At 48.7% G+C, this 19,422-nt stretch overlaps 1 protein-coding gene across 1 annotated transcript; it reads left to right on the forward strand.

Moving 5' to 3' along the window:
- Positions 1-1,505: 1,505 nt before the first annotated feature.
- On the forward strand, positions 1,506-3,152 carry LOC103715856 (F-box protein At1g67340-like). Its single transcript, XM_017844878.3, has 3 exons — positions 1,506-1,870; positions 1,973-2,135; positions 2,230-3,152. Exons 1-3 carry the CDS (start codon positions 1,581-1,583, stop codon positions 2,953-2,955), a joined length of 1,179 nt encoding a protein of 392 aa, XP_017700367.1. The 5' UTR covers positions 1,506-1,580; the 3' UTR covers positions 2,956-3,152.
- The last annotated feature ends 16,270 nt before the right edge of the window (positions 3,153-19,422 follow it).

Here is a 19,422-nt window from a genome sequence, read left to right on the forward strand (position 1 = left end):
AACATCTGGTGTCTTATTTCTTTCACGAGATCTTAGCCATTGATCTTGTGAAACTAGAGACCAGCATTTATGGTAGAATGTAACAGAATGGGAATGACTGACTGAGTTAGAAAATTTGACCGGCCCTGCCTGAGTTTGTTAAGGCAGTTTTGTTCCGTTCTGGGTCTGACCACAGTTAAAAAGTAACCGTAGTTGGTAGATCCAAACCAGAAATTTAACTGCTTTTCTCCCAAAACTAAACATCTCCCATAACAATGTTTAACTTGGCTCATCTATTTGTCTAAAAATAATATAAAATTTACTGCTTTACTTTTTGATATCAAGACCCTCCCTTGTCCTAATTTTACCTCGTAATTCTAGCCATTATGGTTTAGAAATTGAGTTGTATGTATGAAGCATATATGAACATATAAAATCTTTTGAATTCATTTGGTAAACATAATTAATGAAGGGTATGCGATATTCCAGATGAACGTATGATGTAATGTAGTAGATCTCGTAGTTTACGTAGTTATAATAAAAAAAATTTCATACTTTTTACTTAGAAATTTTTATTATAAGTGAATACTATATATATCTAAGGATATATACACAAGAATACTGGCTTTATACGGAACAGACAACTAGAAGAAAGAAAATATGCAAACTAGAGAACTATCAGCTTTAAGAATCATCATCATTTATTTATTTATAATATATAAGATCACAAGCTTTGCACAACTATTAACTCTATCGATCACTATGGTTTATTTAATTATGAACAGGCAACCCAAAAAATTGAAAAAAAATGAATAAATTAGATAACCATCGAGTCTATAAAGCATTGCCATTTATTTATCTATGAACAAACACAAGAATGCAAATTTTGGAGACCTATTAGCTTCATTGATCACTCTTCATAATTTATTTATGCACAGATAATGCATATATCTCGAGAAAAAAAAATAAATAGATTAGACAACTATCAAGCTTACCCATCATTGTTATTTATTTATCTGTAAACATTTATAAGAAACTAAGTGTTCCATGAGTGCCAACTCTATTTATCACTCTGGTTTATTTATTTGTGAATTTACAACATAAATAACTGAAGAGAAAATCAGACAAATCGATTGCACTGACTTGGTTTGCGCTATCTGGTGCAATTGAATTGTCCTTCGTTATAATGTTTATGAAAAAAATAGCACATCTAAACTAGATTCTCCTGTATATTTTTCAGTAAAATCTTTGAAAAATGGTTACTATGGGTAAGATGACATAAAGTAGAGACATAAAACCTAGGGTATAAGTATCAGGGTAGGGGGGCTTGGAGCCTTTCGCTGTAAGCGTGCTCAAGGTGGAAGCAACCAAGGCGACCGGTCAACGGACTTTGACCGTGCGTTACATCGTAAATACCGCAAGCCTCGGAGGGCAAAATGGTCCATCAAATGGCCATCTAGTGTTCTCCGTTAGGACAATATATATAGAGCCAGGAGCCTCGTCCCTTTGCTCCCTCAGGGGCGTGCCCTGAGATCCTCTCAGAGAGAGAGAGAGAGAGAGAGAGAGAGAGAGGCTTTCACCTCCGTAGAAGAATCTTAGCTATGCGAACGAGACGCGGCCTCTGCTACCCCTGTCCATATTCCGAATCCGGGTCGAAGGAGGCGGAGGAGGGGGCTGGTAGTGTCGGGATGAAGAGGAACAGGGGAGGAGAGGAGTCGGGCCGCCGGAAGAGGCCGCGCGCGGCGTCGGCGGAGGAGGAGGGTGCAGAAGCTGGGGGAATGATGGTGGAGGGCTTTTTCGACAACCTTCCTGATGATCTCGTGGTCTCTATCCTCTGCAAGCTGGGCCACTCCGCCTCTTCCCCCTCTGATCTCTTCGGCATCCTCATCACGTATGTGCTCCTAACCCTAGAAAAAAAAAGATTTTTTTTGTTGATTTTTTTCACCATTTTGTGCATTTTATGGCAAGAAACTGACGGTTTTTTGGTTTATAGATGCAAGAGGCTGCAAAAATTGGGGATGAATCCCCTGGTGCTGTCGAGGGTCTCGGCGAAGGCGCTTGCCGTTAGGGCGAAGAACTGGTCGGAGTCGGTGCACAAATTCTTGAAGCAGTGCGCCGATGCCGGAAATCTCGAAGCTTGTTACATCCTCGGCATGGTTTGGCCCCTTCGCTGCGGTTTTTATTGAGAAAGAAGGAGCGATTTTTAGGAGGGTTTGAAGCTAAAACGTTTATTTTGATTTGGGTTCGCAGATCCAGTTCTACTGCCTGGAGAACAGAGGGAGCGGGGCGTCGCTGATGGCGCGGGCGGCGATCGGGGCGCACACGGCGGCGCTGTACTCTTTGGCGGTCATCCAGTTCAACGGCAGCGGGGGGTCGAAGAACAACAAGGACCTCCGCGCCGGCGTGGCCCTATGCGCCCGCGCGGCGACGCTCGGCCACGTCGACGCCCTCCGCGAGCTCGGCCACTGCCTCCAGGACGGCTACGGCGTGCGCCAGAACGTGGCGGAGGGGCGGCGGTTCCTGGTCCAGGCCAACGCGCGGGAGCTCGCCGCCGTGCTTTCCTCCACCGCCGACGCGGCGTGGCAGGCCCACCGCCACCACCGGCTCTCGTCGGGGGGCGCCGCGTGCTCCCTGCTCAGCGATTTCGGGTGCAACGTGCCGGCGCCGGAGGCCCACCCGGCGAACCGGTTCATGGCGGAGTGGTTCGCTATGAGGGGCGCCGCCGGCGGAGACGGGCTGAGGATGTGCTCCCACGTCGGCTGCGGGCGGCCGGAGACGCGGCGCCACGAGTTCCGCCGGTGCTCGGTCTGCGGCGCCGTTAATTACTGCTCTCGGGCGTGCCAGGCCCTCCACTGGAAGCTGGCCCACAAGGCCGAGTGCGCCCCCATGGACCGGTGGCTTGACGCTGCCGCCGCCATCGGTGGCCCCGCAGGCGGCGGAGCACCGCCGGAGAACGGCACTGGCGCGGTGAACTAGACCAGATAGAGAAGAAGGGTAGGCCGGAGGCGGTTTTTTCTTTTTTGTTGTCCATTTTGTTTTTTGAATTTGTTTTCATGTTCTTTTTCCCTTTTTGTACAGCTGTTAAAAATGTTTTCTTTTGTTTTTTTACCAAAAAACTGTTTTCTTCCGAGTTTAAAGCACAATAACAGTAATTACGGTGACCATCTGACGAAGCCGTTACAGGAAACATCTTGCGTGCTTCGGAAATGCTACCAAGTAAGATGTGAAAGAGAATCGTTAAGGAAACGGATGCAGGGCCAACTGGTATTTTTTTTTTAAATTTTTATAGTTCACTTCTAATTCTCCCTCAGGTATATTTTAAGATGTTCCCGTGTCCAGTTATTAGATCGGCTTATTATTTTAGTCTCAGCTAGATTTTTTAAAATTTAGCTATTTTTGATTTTTATCTCATCAACTAAATTTATCTTACTTGGACCAATTATATTTTAAATAAGATGGAAAATGAGACCTTTGTTGACTTTTAATTATGGAGATTTTTAGGGTATATTTGGCTGATAAAAGTTGGGAAAATAAAAATATTCTAGCCAAAGTTTTATTTTAATTCTAGAGCAAAATAAAAATACTTCAATTTTTTAAAATTTAATTTAAATTTTGTTAGTATTTAAATTTTATTTTATTTTTGAATTTGGTTTAAAACACGATACAAATACATTAGAAAATATGATTATTTTAATTTTTATTCCAATTCATTAGCTCCTGTTCGGATCTCTAATGGATGGATTGCATGACGTCCGTTGGATGGATTAGTTTTGCATATTTTTTGGCCAAGTCTCTTTTTTTGGGATTGGGACGCATTCTTTTTGATTTTTTTCTCCTTAAAATTTAGTGTGTGTGTGAGAAAGAGACAGAGGGAGAAGTGGAAGAAACAATATTGCGAAGGACGTGTTAAAAGAAAAGACATATGGGGTTGGCAACGGCGAAGAAAGGAAACTCCCCCCAAAGCCAAAAAAAAAAAGAGAGAAAGAAAGGAAACTCCCCCACGTCTCATATAAGTGCGTGGCTCGTGAGCAGCTTTTATAGATAAATAATGTTTTCTTCTGAGCAACTTTTTAAAATACACTCACACGAGGTGGACCAGGTTAAAACGCCTTTGCGTTGGGGTTAAGCTTGTAACTCTGGCTGGAATAAAGTGCTCTCAGTCTCCATGACTTAATAACGCTCGTTTTAGGTTTTACCTGAGATTTGAAAACTAACATGGTAATACCAAAGGAAAAGGTGTGAAGGAGGCAAATGGTAGTGGGCGAGCGCAGAAGGAATCCTATGCTAAAGTGTTCTTTTATTTGATTATTTATTATTATCGACTTTAATGGTTTATCCCCAATCTAGCTACTATTCCATAAGCAAATTTGTGAAATAGAATATTTATCCTGTTCTATTCCAGGAACAAGTGCTGAACAAGCCATTTTTGGAAGGGTTGATTGCTTGCATTATTGAGGCTTAGTTTGGAATGAGGATAGGTGGGATAAGGTATTTATCCTATCTTATCCCCGAGATAAATGCCAAACCGAGCAAAGGTTTTCTAGAGCTTCACGGATTCCACAACCCCTACTTTACATTCCCATACTTTCATTAGCAACCAAAAAAAAAGCAAGGATATGTTTGTCTTTTTTTTTTTTAATCTAAATGATTACTGACTAAAGGGAGTGAAAAAGAAAACTAATTCTTAATTCAAATTTTATATTATTCCTACTTATCCCACTTTATTCCGTAAGTGGAATGCCTATTAAGGATAATAACAATAAACTTTCCCTGAAGTTCTCATCCTACTTCCAACCTAGGTTTTATAGCTCAATTAAAAAGAAGGGTGGATTTTTCTTTTATCCAAAAAATAAAATATAATGTTAGTCATACCATTTTGTGGGTATCCTAGGATACAACTAATTGTTCAACTGCTTATCCCCTTGTGAATTAGTCCTTAAAGTTAGGGAATAGAAATTATTGATGAAAAATAATAAAATACAAAGCATTGCTAATTTAACTTTTTTTTTTTTGTCTTAGAAAGAGAGGTGGATTTATGTGATTCAAGGCTTTCTAGGCAGGATCTGATTAAAAAGACAAAATTATGCACCACAAGTAGTTATTCCACCTAATTTCTTACCTATCCTGAAAGTGCCTATTTGGTTCTTGCTTGCACAAGGTAAGGTCACCTGCACCCACCTGCTTCCATGCTGCAACAGTAGAGCAGTACTGAACTTGTACTGCTCACATTATGTGTTCTGTTGATTTGTTGGTAGGTGGATGTGAATGACACATTAATTGAATGGCCTAAAACCTTGGGTAAAAGAATTGCTCCAATTGAATTAATGAGTAAATAGTTACAAGTAGTGAAACAAAGACCAATCCAAGGGAAAGAGGCTAATATCTAATCAAAACCTTGGGTTGATTGGAAAGGCTAGCAATATATGAAAGTATGGATCCAACATGGATATGGCCTCCTTAGATTTGATGCGAATAACAAAGCAAGAGATATAGGTCAGATTTGATCATGAACCAATGGTTGTTACCTAGACTTCGGTGGTTCAAGTTTGCAAGACTTGTAACCGACCAACTATATCGAATTTTAGAAACAATTCATTGTCGATTTAAACCAAATTAAAATAAAATCTAGGTCTAATAGGATCCAAATCTAACCCATCACATCTGTATTTGTCTTAGTAGGTGGGGTGGATGGTAGCTATGAAAGAAGAATTGAAACCAAGACCAGATAAATGAATGAAGACTTGACTTGTATTGAAATGAACACAAATGTTGATAGGCTAGTCCACCTGTATTTTTGGACATGGACCCTACTTGGATTTAGTGTTAAGTCATAAAGTTAGGCTTATAGGTCAGGTTTGATTCGAATCCTACCATCCTAGGCTTGTTTCTTCAATTTCAGTGGTAGTTCAAATGTGCAATAATATATACAATGCTTAAAAATAAAAAAAAATCTCATGGTAGGGTTATAACAACTTTGATGAACCATAGGTTTAATAGGACCTTTTAATAGCCCATCACACTAGTATTGCTTGACTAGATTATCGATTAATAACCTTCGTGGTTCAAATAAAACAAATCAAGATGTTGGATCTTTGCAAGAAAAACAAGTTTATTTTTGAAAGTTGCAATGATGTAGTGACTAAGAACAGATAAAATGGTTGGTGCGAAGGACATCTAAATATTATCAACAAATAAGAACCTTTTTTTAATAATAAAAGACATAGAAATGATACAAGACTCGAAGGAAATTCGATCATAGAACATCTTTTCAACGGAAGACGGGTGGAGTCATTAGTATAAACTTGTTTGGCTGCTCCAACAACCAATAAAAGGTGCAGGACTCATGATGTAGTTCATATTGAAGTAAAATCTAAGAGGAAATGTGGTGTTATGGTGCTATTGTATTTCTCAAGAATAAAAGTTCTAGGAGAAAGTCACCTAGAGAGGCTTATAAACATAGAATAAGTGAAGTACATGTTGCTCTTTGCCGATCTTTTTATTAGGATATTAAGTTTGTGATAACTAATGAATCTAGTTTATCATGTAGCATATGTCCTTCAACTTAACATTTTCCTGCTGTCTCATCAATTAGAAACTTTTTTCTCACGATGATATGTACTATAAATAGAATTTTAATGCTATAAATAGCTATTAGCTCAGATAGTAGGCATCCAACTCTCCAGAGGAGAGATTCCAGTATCAATCACTGAAATAGTTAATAATTTCCCTACTGCTTATAAAATGTGAAATGTGTTTTGTACTAGTTATAGTATGATGTTTTCCTTTATTGTTTTGGATGTGGTTAAGTATGTAGCCATTTTGTACAAGTAATCCAATCAAACTTGCCAGCATTAGGATCAAGTGCACCTTTTCTTGGTTACAAAATGTACTTAAAAATTTGATTAGATGGTACTAGTCAAGTAGGCAGTAAGCAACCTTTTCCAAATTTAACTAAATAAAAAAATCATGCCGTTGAATCCCTCCACATCAATTCGGATGAGGAGCCACTAAGCACTCCTTTTAAAACTCCATAACGTGACATTCAAGTGGAGTAATTACCTGTAGGGTTGTTTCCCTTATCTATAATTATGGGTGAGAATGAGTACTCTTGTAGGGTATTGCTTGTTTTAACTTGACCATCATCTCAGATAATTATATACAAGGGATTAATTAGATGTCACATAAATAGGATTCGACATACTAGGTTATGTTTTAATTCTATTAGACGATTAGCTCCATGACTGAGGCATAGTATATTAGTATACATGTACAAATAATTTGCGTCAAGGTCTATCTCGTTCATAAATAGACTAAACATATATAATATAGTCACCTCAAAGTTTCGCATTCCATCAAATTTGTTCCATGACTTATCATTGCCATCTCTAGCTTATTCCATAATGGTTGGCAAATTTGGAATTCTATTCCAAATAAGGTTGACTCAGCCAACTTGATGGGCTCAGATGGTCGCTTCCAAAGGCTGTGGCTTCAAGTATATGGCGCAATAAAACTTACACGAAGACAAAGTTACTGATATCTTATTCTGGATGAGTTGGGGACCAAGGCAGTATCAGAGTCAATTACGAAGACTAATATCGGCGTCATCTCTACTACAATTAGGCAGAATTTAGCTTTATTACAACCACCACAAAATATATTCCATCATGGTGTCGAAGATTTATTTTGAGTTAGAGTTTATATAAAATTAAAATAACTAAAACAAATCAATGTAGGTTAGTGTGGGCCATATTTGGACAGCCTCCATCGGATAAATTCCAACATGGCCATCTCATCCAACATGCTGGTAGACTAGTATTCATGCAGCAGTACCCACAACCCCCACCAGATAAATTCCAACATGGCCATCTCATCCAACATGCTGGTGGACTACTATTCACTCTAATCCTTTATTCTCCAATCTTTCATTTTCTTTGGATTTATTCCCATGCCCCCTTCTTTCTCTCTCTCCTCTCTTTCTTTCTCTCTCCAATGAGACCTTGTCAATCATTCCAAGTTTATATGCTAGCTATTCCCACCACTTCTAATGGCAAATTATACCCTACACCGCATGCACCAATATGGTTGTGCATCATGCCAATAATCTCATCTTGTTTTTATGGATTGATCACTAAAACTGGCTTATGTGAATGAGGCCCATAGAAATAGAAATTATTAGTTGGACTAGGTCCATCATAGGCCAATCCAACCAGAAAGAAACACGTGTAATAGTAAACCTCTCATTTCTTTTGTGTGTGTGTGATAGCAACATATATATGCTATGACGAATTTATTAGTGGTCTATAGTGGATCTAGTCTAACTAATAAATTTCTTCTATGGAAAGGAGATGAGGTCATTGGCATGGTGCATCACCAAGTGATGTATGCGGTGTAGGCTTCCAATGGGTCTTTTATAGATTTATTGGTGAAATAAAAATCTTCTAGTGCGCGCACCAGAGAATATCGCATGGGGCTAGTTTTCTATTTTACCGTGTTTTCTTTAGCACCCATCTTAAAGAGAAAATTCAATGACTTAGAAAAGAAAGGGCAGATAATATACAATATGCAGTACATGGCCAGATGATATATATCTGGCAAAATAATTATCCAACGTTCCAATATACACCTCCAAGTAAATCAATATATAGTTTCAAGAACGTGATGTTTACCAATATATGCTCTTGCTGGAAATTGGACCCGGGGGCTGCCGCGAAGCCAGGGGAAGGAGGAGCTCCGCTGCCGGAAAGGCGGACGGCGGTGCGCCGGCCGGTGACGTCCTCCTGGAGGGGTGTAAGTCCTGCAAAAAAGCCGGTGGCCGGGCTCCCCGGCGCCGGCCCTCCGATGCTTAAGCCAGAGGGGGCAGATATGTGGAGAGAGCAAGGAAGAGAGTATATGGAGAAGACCGCCGGAATATTTGAATAAGATGAAGAAGATGAAGAGGGTGATATCCTCTATTGTGTCTGTGCTGTTTACTTCTTTTTACCCGGTCCAGGAGGGTTCTGTCCGGGGTGCCCCCTCCCTTTTCCTCCAGGTTTTCTTTTATAGAAGGATTTTTGTTACCTGAGAGGTGATAGGAGGTTTGTCCTTTTGTGTGATAATTGGGCACGATTTGGCCCATTAATGGCGTAGTGGAAAACGGGACCGAATCGGACCGGAATCAGGGAGTTGTCACGGTCGATCGGACCTGTTGGAGTGGTTGAACCGCCGGCTATGGTGGGCCTGGGATCCGTGGATGGTAAGTGCATTTATTACCGAATGAACCGGCGGTCAGGGAGAGCCATACGCTCTGATGGTTCAGTGATCCGGAGATCGTCTTGGGCCGTGCTCATTAAATGACTGGGTGCATCGGAGACTTGAGGGAGTCTCATGCATTAATAGCAGGTCATGCCGAATACCTGCAGAGATCTTATGCCTTGATGGCTTGGAGATAGTGGCAGGCTATAGTAGAGTCGCGTGTATAGCCGCCGGACCTTTCGAGAAAGCTTGGCGGGGAGGAGTATTAGTCAAGGCATCGGCTCAGCAAGGGTGCCGAGCCGAGCTGGTCGCCCAGAGGGGCGCCCTGTGGCGGGGTTGCTTCAAGTACTCCTGGTCGGCGCCCTTTGAGTGGCAGGCTATAGTAGAGTCGCGTGTATAGCCGCCGGACCTTTCGAGAAAGCTTGGCGGGGAGGAGTATTAGTCAAAGCATCGGCTCGGCAAGGGTGCCGAGCCGAGCTGGTCGCCCAGAGGGGCGCCCTGTGGCGGGGTTGCTTCAAGTACTCCTGGTCGGCGCCCTTTGAGTGGCAGGCTATAGTAGAGTCGCGTGTATAGCCGCCGGACCTTTCGAGAAAGCTTGGCGGGGAGGAGTATTAGTCAAGGCATCGGCTCGGCAAGGGTGCCGAGCCGAGCTGGTCGCCCAGAGGGGCGCCTTGTGGCGGGGTTGCTTCAAGTACTCCTGGTCGGCGCCCTTTGGGCGAGCACCTTCTAGCCGAGCGCCTCTATTTGGCGCTCTCTAGTCAGCGCTTTCTAGTTGAGCGCTTCTCTGGTCGGCGTCCGCTGGTCGGCTGTTCCTATCCGAGCATCTCTACTTGGTTATTTTGATTGGGCGCCTCTTGGCGCTCTCTCTGGTCGGCGCCCTTTAGTCGAGCGTCTTCCTGGTCGGCTCTTTCTAGCCGAGCATCCCTACTTTGGGACGTTGGTTGGTCCGAGCGCCTCTTGGCGCTCCGGTCGGCACTCTTGGGCCGAGCATCTTTTCAGATTGGCGCTCTCTAGCCGAGCACCCCTCTGGTTGGTGCTCTCTGGTCGGCACCCTTTGGCCGAGCTCCTTTCTGGTCGGCGCTTTTTGGCCGAGCGCCTCTGTAGTAGTATGACTTTGGGGTTTTTCCCCCAACACTACCCCCGACTTTCGAGTTCCAGTTGGCTACCAGCTGGAGCGCGGGAAGTAGCTTTAGTTGGGCCGTTACGGATTCCGAAAATTTTTAATTTACTGCGCATTTTGAATTATCGGAGGCTTCGAGGTGCCTTTAATAGGCGGCGTCTCTTCTTTCCCGAAAAGCCTCATTATTGGGGCACCTTTCGTGAAGCGTCCTCGCGTCGTGGGCTCATGATGGGGCCACACGATCTTCGATTGCGGACGCCTTTCCGCACGATCCGATGGGGCGCTTCAGTGTCCGAAGCGCTAGCCCTAATTAAATGCGTCGTTCTGTCTTTTGGATCGACACGCGTCGCCATCTAAACAGGATACAGCGTTTTTCTCGCTAATCTGGGCCGTTGGGGAGGTCTATTTAAACTCTCCCCTGGCCCCTTGTCCTCTTTCTATTGCCTTCTGCTTCCAGCTTTCCTTCCAGTCTTCCTCAGACTGAAGTTCCTTCTCTCCGGCGTTTCCCTCAGGTCCCTCTTCTTTTTGATTTCTTTTTCTCGCAATGGGTTCTCTCCCTAGCGAAGTCGAGTCCACCATGAGCGTCCTGGAGGTCGAGATGACCGAAGAGTGGTTCTTCCCTCTTCACGGGTTCCGTTTGGAGCCCGCCAGGCGGAGGGACCGGGTAACCGATCCTCCGGTAGGCCGGATCGGAGTGCATCTGGAATCGCTCTGGGCCGGCCTCCGATTTCCTCTTCACGGCTTCGTGAATGAGTTGCTAACAGTGTGCCAGTTGGTTCCGGCGCAACTCACTCCGAACGCCTAGAGGACGGTGGTCGGTTTTCTATCCCTGTGTTTACTGCAGGGGATTCCGACTTCTGTCAACGTCTTCCGGCGACTTTTTATTTTTAAGTCGAACCCGGGAGACGGGGAGTGGCTTTACATCGCCCTTCGGGCGGGTCGGCCACTCTTTCAGGGTGCCCCTTCGTCCATTCATGGCTGGAAGGAGAAATTCTTCTTCCTTGGTTCTGCACAGTCCTGGGGGTTTGACCCCCGGTGGGGACCGGCTCAGCTCAAGTCCATCAACAAACCCCCCAGACTTTCTCCACGTGAGCAGGGGATCCTCGACGCCATCCGCAGCCTCGGGGACGGCATCTTACTGAACGGCCTCATATGTGAGGACGCTTTGGTGAACGTGGGCTTGCGCTCGGCACGTCTCCACGGTAAGGGTAGTCACAGTCTCTTTTTATTTCCTTACTGTTCTAATGTTCTAATCCTATTCGCCTTTGCAGATATTGCAAAGATGGTGACGAAAAGCGAAGTTCTTTACGCCCGCTTCCAGAAGAGAGCGGCCGAGCTCTCGGGAGAGCCCACCGAGCCGAGAAAGAAGCAAAAGGTCTCGGCAACCTCGACTCTCTCGGCGGCAGCGGTGGCCGAGGCGGGTCCTTCCCGCCCTGCGCATCCCGAGGCGGGGCCTTCTCGCCCCGCTGACTCTGAGGCGGGTCCTTCTCAGCCTGCGCGCCCTGAGGCTGATCGGAGAGAGGGCGCGGGTTCCGGGGGCTCGGGCTCCAGAGGAGCCCCGATGGCGCCTCCATGCCCGGCGCCCTTGGCGCAGATCCCTGGTCGGCAGGACGCTCCAGTTGCCGACCAGGGGAGGAGTTCAGCGGGTCCCGTGCTTGCACGCCCCGCTATAGTTGTGCGGCGGTCAGATCGGCCGCTCGTCCGACCCCAGCCCCCTAGCTCCGAACTGGGGGGCAGTCAGGGAGCTTCGGGGTCGGCTCTACCTAGGCCAGCCGATGCTGGCCTTCCGGGCCCATCGGGCTCGGGGGGACGGGTGCCCCTTGCACCCACCTGGTCGGTGTTCGAGGGAGATTCAGCCCTCGAAAACCCTCGAGTAGCGCTGGAGGTATTCCGGGTCGCGCTGCTCCCAGCTGACCGGGCAATGATGCAGTCCATGAGCTATAATGCTTTCATGGACTATACCCGCTGCAACGCCGTCCGGGTAAGTAAAATCTTCCACTTGTGTAATCCGGATAGATTTTCTACTAGTGGCGCCTTATATTTTTCTTTTCGTCTCTTTTACAGCATTTGCACGAGACGGAGATGCTGATGCACCTAGTCCAAGAATACCAGGAGAAGGCCCGGAGGTGCCAGCGCGGTTATGACGAGGCCCAGGCGAGGTACCTAGCCGCCGAGGCGAAGTACCAAGCCTCCGAAGCGAAGTACCAGGCCTCTGAGGCCGAACGACAGGTGCTCCAAGGAAAGGTCGGAGCATCTGATGAGAAGATTCGAGCTCTGACCGCTAAGCTCGATGAAGAGAAGGGCGCGCATGCATTGGCGAGGTCCGAGCTGCGCGCCGCAGAGGCTCGATTGGCCAAAGCCGAGCAGGCGTTGGCCTCCCGCGAGCAGGAGGTGGGGAATGCCCGCCTCCGACATTCGGAGCTCGGGCGGGAAATAAAAACACTCGAGAAGAAGGCCGCCTACCACGAGGCTCGGGAGCTCGAGGCTCGGGAGCTCGAGGCTCGGGAGCAAGCTTAGAGCGCGGTGGCGCTCTTTCGCGAGTCGGAGGAGTTCCGCGACCTCCTGGAAGAGGAGGGCGTGAATGGGCTGATCCAGGGCTTCCGGAATTTCCGTAATCAATTGCGGCGGCTCCTCCTGGATTTTGACGTGAACTTGCTCCAACCGGGAGCAGGGGTCGAAAGGCCGGATGCGGAGGCAGATGCTCCGGAGGCCGAGGCAACCGAAGCCGCCCCCGAGGCTACTCCCATTGCTGCTGAGGCCGAGGAGGTCCCGACTGCTGAGCCCGCCGCTCCCGACACTGCCGAAGCCGAAGTGGTCGAGCTCGGGTCTTAGTGTAATTTTGTTTTGTTTTGTGAAGTCGGGATGGCCTCCCATACTTGTAAGGGTCAAACCCGAATTTTGTACTTAGCCTACGGGCTTTTTTGAAATGAATATACATTTCTTTTTTTGGAAACTCGTCTGTCATAGTCCAAGTTTTTCTGCTCGGATCCGTTTTAGGTTCCGAGGATATGGGCTCTAGGGCCTCAGCTTTTCCCGCCACAGGGTTTGAGTTTAAGTTTGGCTTGCCGAGCTCCTTTGCTCGGTTCTTCAACCAGCGGTATAGCAACGCTTGTGCTCATACCAAGGATTTGGGCTCGGAGAGTCTTCCCGAGCTCAGTCTAGAATTCGACCGAGCCCTAAGGCGGTCTCTAGGACTTAAAATTTATTTTTGCGAAGTTAGTAAACTTCGATCCTCGCGTTGCCGGGGCGGACCAGATTCGTTTCCAACGAATGGGTCGAATGCTCGTCAACTCGTGACGGGAATTCACCGGACTTAGTATAATAATATGCTGGTGTCATGAGCACTCCTTCGTCGAGGCGATTGAAGACGCTCCTTTGCTCGGCGTCCGTTCTTTGAGGACATCGGCAGAGAAAAATCCAAGGCAATGTAGAAACATTAAATGAATGGGTACCTTGTACCGTATGCGTCCTTGCGCCGAGGCGACTGAAGACGCTTCTCTGCTCGGACTCCGTTCTTTGGGGACGTCGGCAGAGAAATCCAAAAGCAGAATAGATAATGTAAAAACATTAAATGAATGGGTACCTTGTACCGTGTGCGTCCTGGCGCCGAGGCGATTAAAGACGCTTTTCTGCTCGGACTCCGTTCTTTGGGGACGTCGACAGAGAAATCTAAGAATAGAATAGACAATATAGACATTAATGTAGAAACATTAAGCAAATGGGTACCTTGTACCGTGTGCGTCCTGGCGCCGAGGCGACTAAAGACGCTTCTCTGCTTGGACTCCGTTCTTTGGGGACGTCGGCAGAGAAATCCAAGAATAGAATAGACAATATAGACATTAATGTAGAAACATTAAGCAAATGGGTACCTTGTACCGTGTGCGTCCTTGCACCGAGGTGTCTGAAGATGCTTCTCTGCTCGGACTCCGTTCTTTGGGGACGTCGGCAGAGAAATCCAGCGATGAAGAACGAGCCGAGCTCGTTGGTTGAAGCTGGTAGAGAACGAGCCGAGCTCGTTTGGCCAATAAAGACAACATCCCAACGTATCGGGGCATCCCGATGAACCGGGGCATCTCGACGTCTCGAGGCATCCCGGCCGAGGTCGGGGTAGGAGCACGAGCCGAGCTCGTCCGGTCAGAGAGGACCGCTACTCAATAGTCGATGGAGCACGAGCCGAGCTCGTCCGGTTAGAGAGGACCGCTACTCAATAGATGGAGCACGAGCCGAGCTCGTCCGGTCAGAGAGGACCGCTACTCAATAATCGATGGAGCACGAGCCGAGCTCGTCCGGTCAGAGAGGACCGCTACTCAATAGATGGAGCACGAGCCGAGCTCGTCCGGTCAGAGAGGACCGTTACTCAATAGATGGAGCACGAGCCGAGCTCGTCCGGTCAGAGAGGACCGCTACTCAATAATCGATGGAGCACGAGCCGGGCTCGTCCGGTCAGAGAGGACCGCTACTCAATAGATGGAGCACGAGCCGAGCTCGTTGATGGAGAGCGCACCACAAACTCACGGACATCTTCAGGGAGTCCACGCAGGTACTCCATCATCCCGAGGCATCGGGGCATCCCAACCGTGGTTAGGGAAGAAGAATAAACCTGATGCCATGAGATAATCAGGAAAATTGGTGAGCTCGGAATAAGTTCGCAAACCATCAGTTTATTGTGAAATGAAATTCATAGAATGAAATTCAATGGTTGAATAATGGGGAACCCCTTAGGGTTCTACTGGTGGTACACGCGGAGATTTTCAGAGCTCCAGCTCCGCGGAATGGGAGTCCCATCTAGAGACTCCAATTGATAAGTTCCGGGTCGGCGAATGCGCGTGACTCGGTATGGTCCTTCCCAATTCGGGGCCAGCTTCTCTCGCTCAGTTGGTCGGGAGGTTTCAGCTCTTCTTAGGACAAGGTCCCCTGGTCTGAAAGATTTGACTTTGACCCTGGTATTGTAGTACTGAGCTGTCTTTTGCTGGTACCTCGCCATACGCACTCGGGCGACCTCCTTTGTTTCCTCGATCAGGTCGAGGTTGCCTCTGAGCTGCGAAGAGTTGGAGCCAGCATCGTGGTGCTGGACTCTTGGAGAGGGGAGCCCAATCTCTAGTGGAATGACGGCCTCCGTCCCATATGTTAGGTTGAAGGGAGTCTCGCCGGTGGGGACGCGGAACGTAGTCCGGTAAGCCCACAGGACATTGTATAGGTCTTCGACCCATTGTCCTTTGGATTTGTCGAGCCTGGTTTTGAGACCCTACAAAATAGTACGATTTGTTACCTCGGTTTCTCCGTTTGTCTGAGGATGCGCGACCGAGGTGAAGCGGTGGTCAATGCCAAGCTCGGAGCAGAACTCTCTGAAATGGATGTTGTCGAACTGGCGACCGTTGTCAGAGATAAGGATGCGGGGAAGTCCGAATCTGCAAATGATGGACTTCCAGACGAAATCCCGCATCTTCTGCTCGGTGATCCGGGCGAGGGGCTCAGCTTCCACCCACTTAGTGAAATAGTCGATGGAGACGACCAGGAACTTCTTTTGCCCGGTGGCCAGTGGAAATGGCCCGAGGATGTCAATTCCCCACTGGGCAAAAGGCCAAGGGGAGCTGATAGAAGTCAAAGGAGCCGAGGGCCGGCGCTGAATATTGGCGTTCCTTTGGCACCGGTCGCATCTTTGGACGAAATCCATAGCATCCTTCTGGAGTGTCGGCCAATAATATCCTTGGCGCAGAATTTTATGGGCCAATGCTCGCCCTCCCAGATGGTTTCCACAAATCCCTTCGTGGACTTCGCGCAGGGCATAATTAGCTTCTGTTGGGCGAAGGCAACTGAGGAGGGGAGAGGTGAAGGATTTCCGATAGAGCTTCTCCTCGTATAGTATGTATCGGGTGGCGAGGCGCTTGATTCGGCGAGCCTCTCGTACATCAGCGGGGAGGGTTTCGTCTTGCAGATAGCTGATGAGTTCATCCATCCAGCTTGGCTCGAGCTCGGTGCAGAGGGTCTGCTCGGGCTCGTCTGTGCTGGGCTTTTGGAGATATTCCAGTACTGCCTCTTTGGGAAGCTCGCTCATGCGAGAGGACGCCAGCTTTGATAGCTGGTCGGCCCTGAGATTCTCGGACCTGGCAATATGTTGAATGTGGAAAGAGTCCAAGGTCGAAGCGAGATCCCGTACCTTCTGGAGATACTTCTGCATGGTCGGGTCTCTGGCTTCGAAGTCGCCCACAATTTGGTTGACGACGAGCTGAGAATCACTGAAGGCCTTCAAGTCCTTCACTCCTAGCTCTTTGGCTAGCTTAAGCCCGGCGACGAGCGCTTCATACTCCGCCATGTTATTGGAAGCAGGAAACTCGAGGCGCAGGGCCTGCTCGGCGACCACCCCCTCCGGGCTGGTGAGAATAAATCCTGCTCCACTACCCCCCGAGTTTGAAGAGCCATCGACATGTAGAGCCCATGTACTCGGCTTCAGCCCGGTGTTTGATGTCAAGGAGGGAGTCGGATGTCCGTCGTTGGGGCTGGCTGGCGGCAAAGTTGCCAGCAAATTGTCTGCCGAGCTGCTCAAAGGAAGAGACAGTACTCGGCTTCAGCCCGGTGAACCAAAGCCGGGCTGGCCCTCGGAGTGTCGCCGGAAAAGCTTTGCACATCATGGCCTCCGAGGCTCCTTGTAGGGCCATTAAGACCCGGTAACTCTCCAGGTGGTCCAGGAGATCAGCCTTGCCGTTGTAGGGCTCCACCTGGGGCATCTTGAACCGTAGTGGGACCGGTTCATCTTCGATCTCCGGGGAGAAGGGAGACTTCGTAGTGAACTCGAAGTCGTTATCACGTCCTGATTTTCTCCCGTGGAGTGCCTGGATTTGGCGCTCCAGCATCTCGACCTTCTTGTCGAGTTCATCATTCTGGAGGATCGCTGCAGCGGTTCGTTCGAGCGCAGGTTGTCCTGGAACCGACTCAGCTTCTGAAGGCTGTGGCCAGCCTCCGTAGCCTCTGGCTGGGTGCTCTCTCCAGAGGGAGGCCTGGACTTGGGAGTCCTGACCTCGAAGGGGAAGTCCGCTTGTAGGAGGCTCCGGTTGAGCTGAAGCCGGAGGAGGCGGTGCCGTTGGGATGCCCCTGGGTTGTAAGCTTTGGACAGCGGTAGCCAAGGCTTGCACTTGTTGCACCAGGGCATCAAACTGCTCCGGCCGGACTTGAGGGGTTGACTCGGCCGGAGGTGGTGAGTTCCGGATGGAATGCTCAGGACTGGGTGGAGGACGTCGAGAGGCGTTGGAAGCCCCTTTGCTTCTTAGCTTCATGGCAGCGAACTCGGGCCCTTCCTCTAGCGCCAACTCTTGCTGGAAATTGGACTCGGGGGCTGCCGCGAAGCCAGGGGAAGGAGGAGCTCCGCTGCCGGAAAGGCGGACGGCGATGCGCCGGCCGGTGACGTCCTCCTGGAGGGGTGTAAGTCCTGCAAAACAGCCGGTGGCCGGGCTCCCCGGCGCCGGCCCTCCGATGCTTAAGTCAGAGGGGGCAGATATGTGGAGAGAGCAAGGAAGAGAGTATATGGAGAAGACCGCCGGAATATTTGAATAAGATGAAGAAGATGAAGAGGGTGATATCCTTTATTGTGTCTGTGCTGTTTACTTCTTTTTATCCGGTCCAGGAGGGTTCTGTCCGGGGCGCCCCCTCCCTTTTCCTCCAGGTTTTCTTTTATAGAAGGATTTTTGTTACCTGAGAGGTGATAGGAGGTTTGTCCTTTTGTGTGATAATTGGGCACGATTTTGCCCATTAATGGCGTAGTGGAAAATGGGACCGAATCGGACCGGAATCAGGGAGTTGTCACGGTCGATCGGACCTGTTGGAGTGGTTGAACCGCCGGCTATGGTGGGCCTGGGGTCCGTGGATGGTATGTGCATTTATTACCGAATGAATCGGCGGTCAGGGAGAGCCATACGCTCTGATGGTTCAGTGATCCGGAGATCGTCTTGGGCCGTGCTCATTAAATGACTGGGTGCATCGGAGACTTGAGGGAGTCTCATGCATTAATGGCAGGTCATGCCGAATACCTGCAGAGATCTTATGCCTTGATGGCTCGGAGATAGTGGCAGGCTATAGTAGAGTCGCGTGTATAGCCGTCGGACCTTTCGAGAAAGCTTGGCGGGGAGGAGTATTAGTCAAGGCATCGGCTCGGCAAGGGTGCCGAGCCGAGCTGGTCGCCCAGAGGGGCGCCCTGTGGCGGGGTTGCTTCAAGTACTCCTGGTCGGCGCCCTTTGAGTGGCAGGCTATAGTAAAGTCGCGTGTATAGCCGCCGGACCTTTCGAGAAAGCTTGGCGGGGAGGAGTATTAGTCAAGGCATTGGCTCGGCAAGGGTGCCGAGCCGAGCTGGTCGCCCAGAGGGGCGCCCTGTGGAGGGGTTGCTTCAAGTACTCCTGGTCGGCGCCCTTTGAGTGGCAGGCTATAGTAGAGTCGCGTGTATAGCCGCCGGACCTTTCGAGAAAGCTTGGCGGGGAGGAGTATTAGTCAAGGCATCGGCTCGGCAAGGGTGCCGAGCCGAGCTGGTCGCCCAGAGGGGCGCCCTGTGGCGGGGTTGCTTCAAGTACTCCTGGTCGGCGCCCTTTGGGCGAGCACCTTCTAGCCGAGCGCCTCTATTTGGCGCTCTCTAGTCAGCGCTTTCTAGTTGAGCGCTTCTCTAGTCGGCGTCCGCTGGTCGGCTGTTCCTATCCGAGCATCTCTACTTGGTTATTTTGATTGGGCGCCTCTTGGCGCTCTCTCTGGTCGGCGCCCTTTAGTCGAGCGTCTTCTTGGTCGGCTCTTTCTAGCCGAGCATCCCTACTTTGGGACGTTGGTTGGTCCGAGCGCCTCTTGGCGCTCCGGTCGGCACTCTTGGGCCGAGCATCTTTTCAGATTGGCGCTCTCTAGCCGAGCACCCCTCTGGTTGGTGCTCTCTGGTCGGCACCCTTTGGCCGAGCTCCTTTCTGGTCGGCGCTTTTTGGCCGAGCGCCTCCGTAGTGGTATGACTTTGGGGTTTTTCCCCCAACATATGCTATATTACTAGGTGATGTACACCTAACAAAGTAGTCATTCGGCATCTCAATACATACCTCTAAGTAAATTGATATAAAGTTATCAAAATATAG

Source organism: Phoenix dactylifera, chromosome 10, assembly GCF_009389715.1.
Source record: "Phoenix dactylifera cultivar Barhee BC4 chromosome 10, palm_55x_up_171113_PBpolish2nd_filt_p, whole genome shotgun sequence".
Lineage (NCBI taxonomy): Eukaryota > Viridiplantae > Streptophyta > Magnoliopsida > Arecales > Arecaceae > Phoenix > Phoenix dactylifera.

Excerpts from the sequence above, each read along its gene's own strand:
- LOC103715856 (XM_017844878.3), top strand. The coding sequence starts at position 1,581 with ATGCGAACGAGACGCGGCCTCTGCTACCCCTGTCCATATTCCGAATCC. Across the intron at positions 1,871-1,972 it reads CTCTTCGGCATCCTCATCAC|ATGCAAGAGGCTGCAAAAAT; the intron begins GTATGTGCTCCT and ends TTTGGTTTATAG. Across the intron at positions 2,136-2,229 it reads CTTGTTACATCCTCGGCATG|ATCCAGTTCTACTGCCTGGA; the intron begins GTTTGGCCCCTT and ends TTGGGTTCGCAG.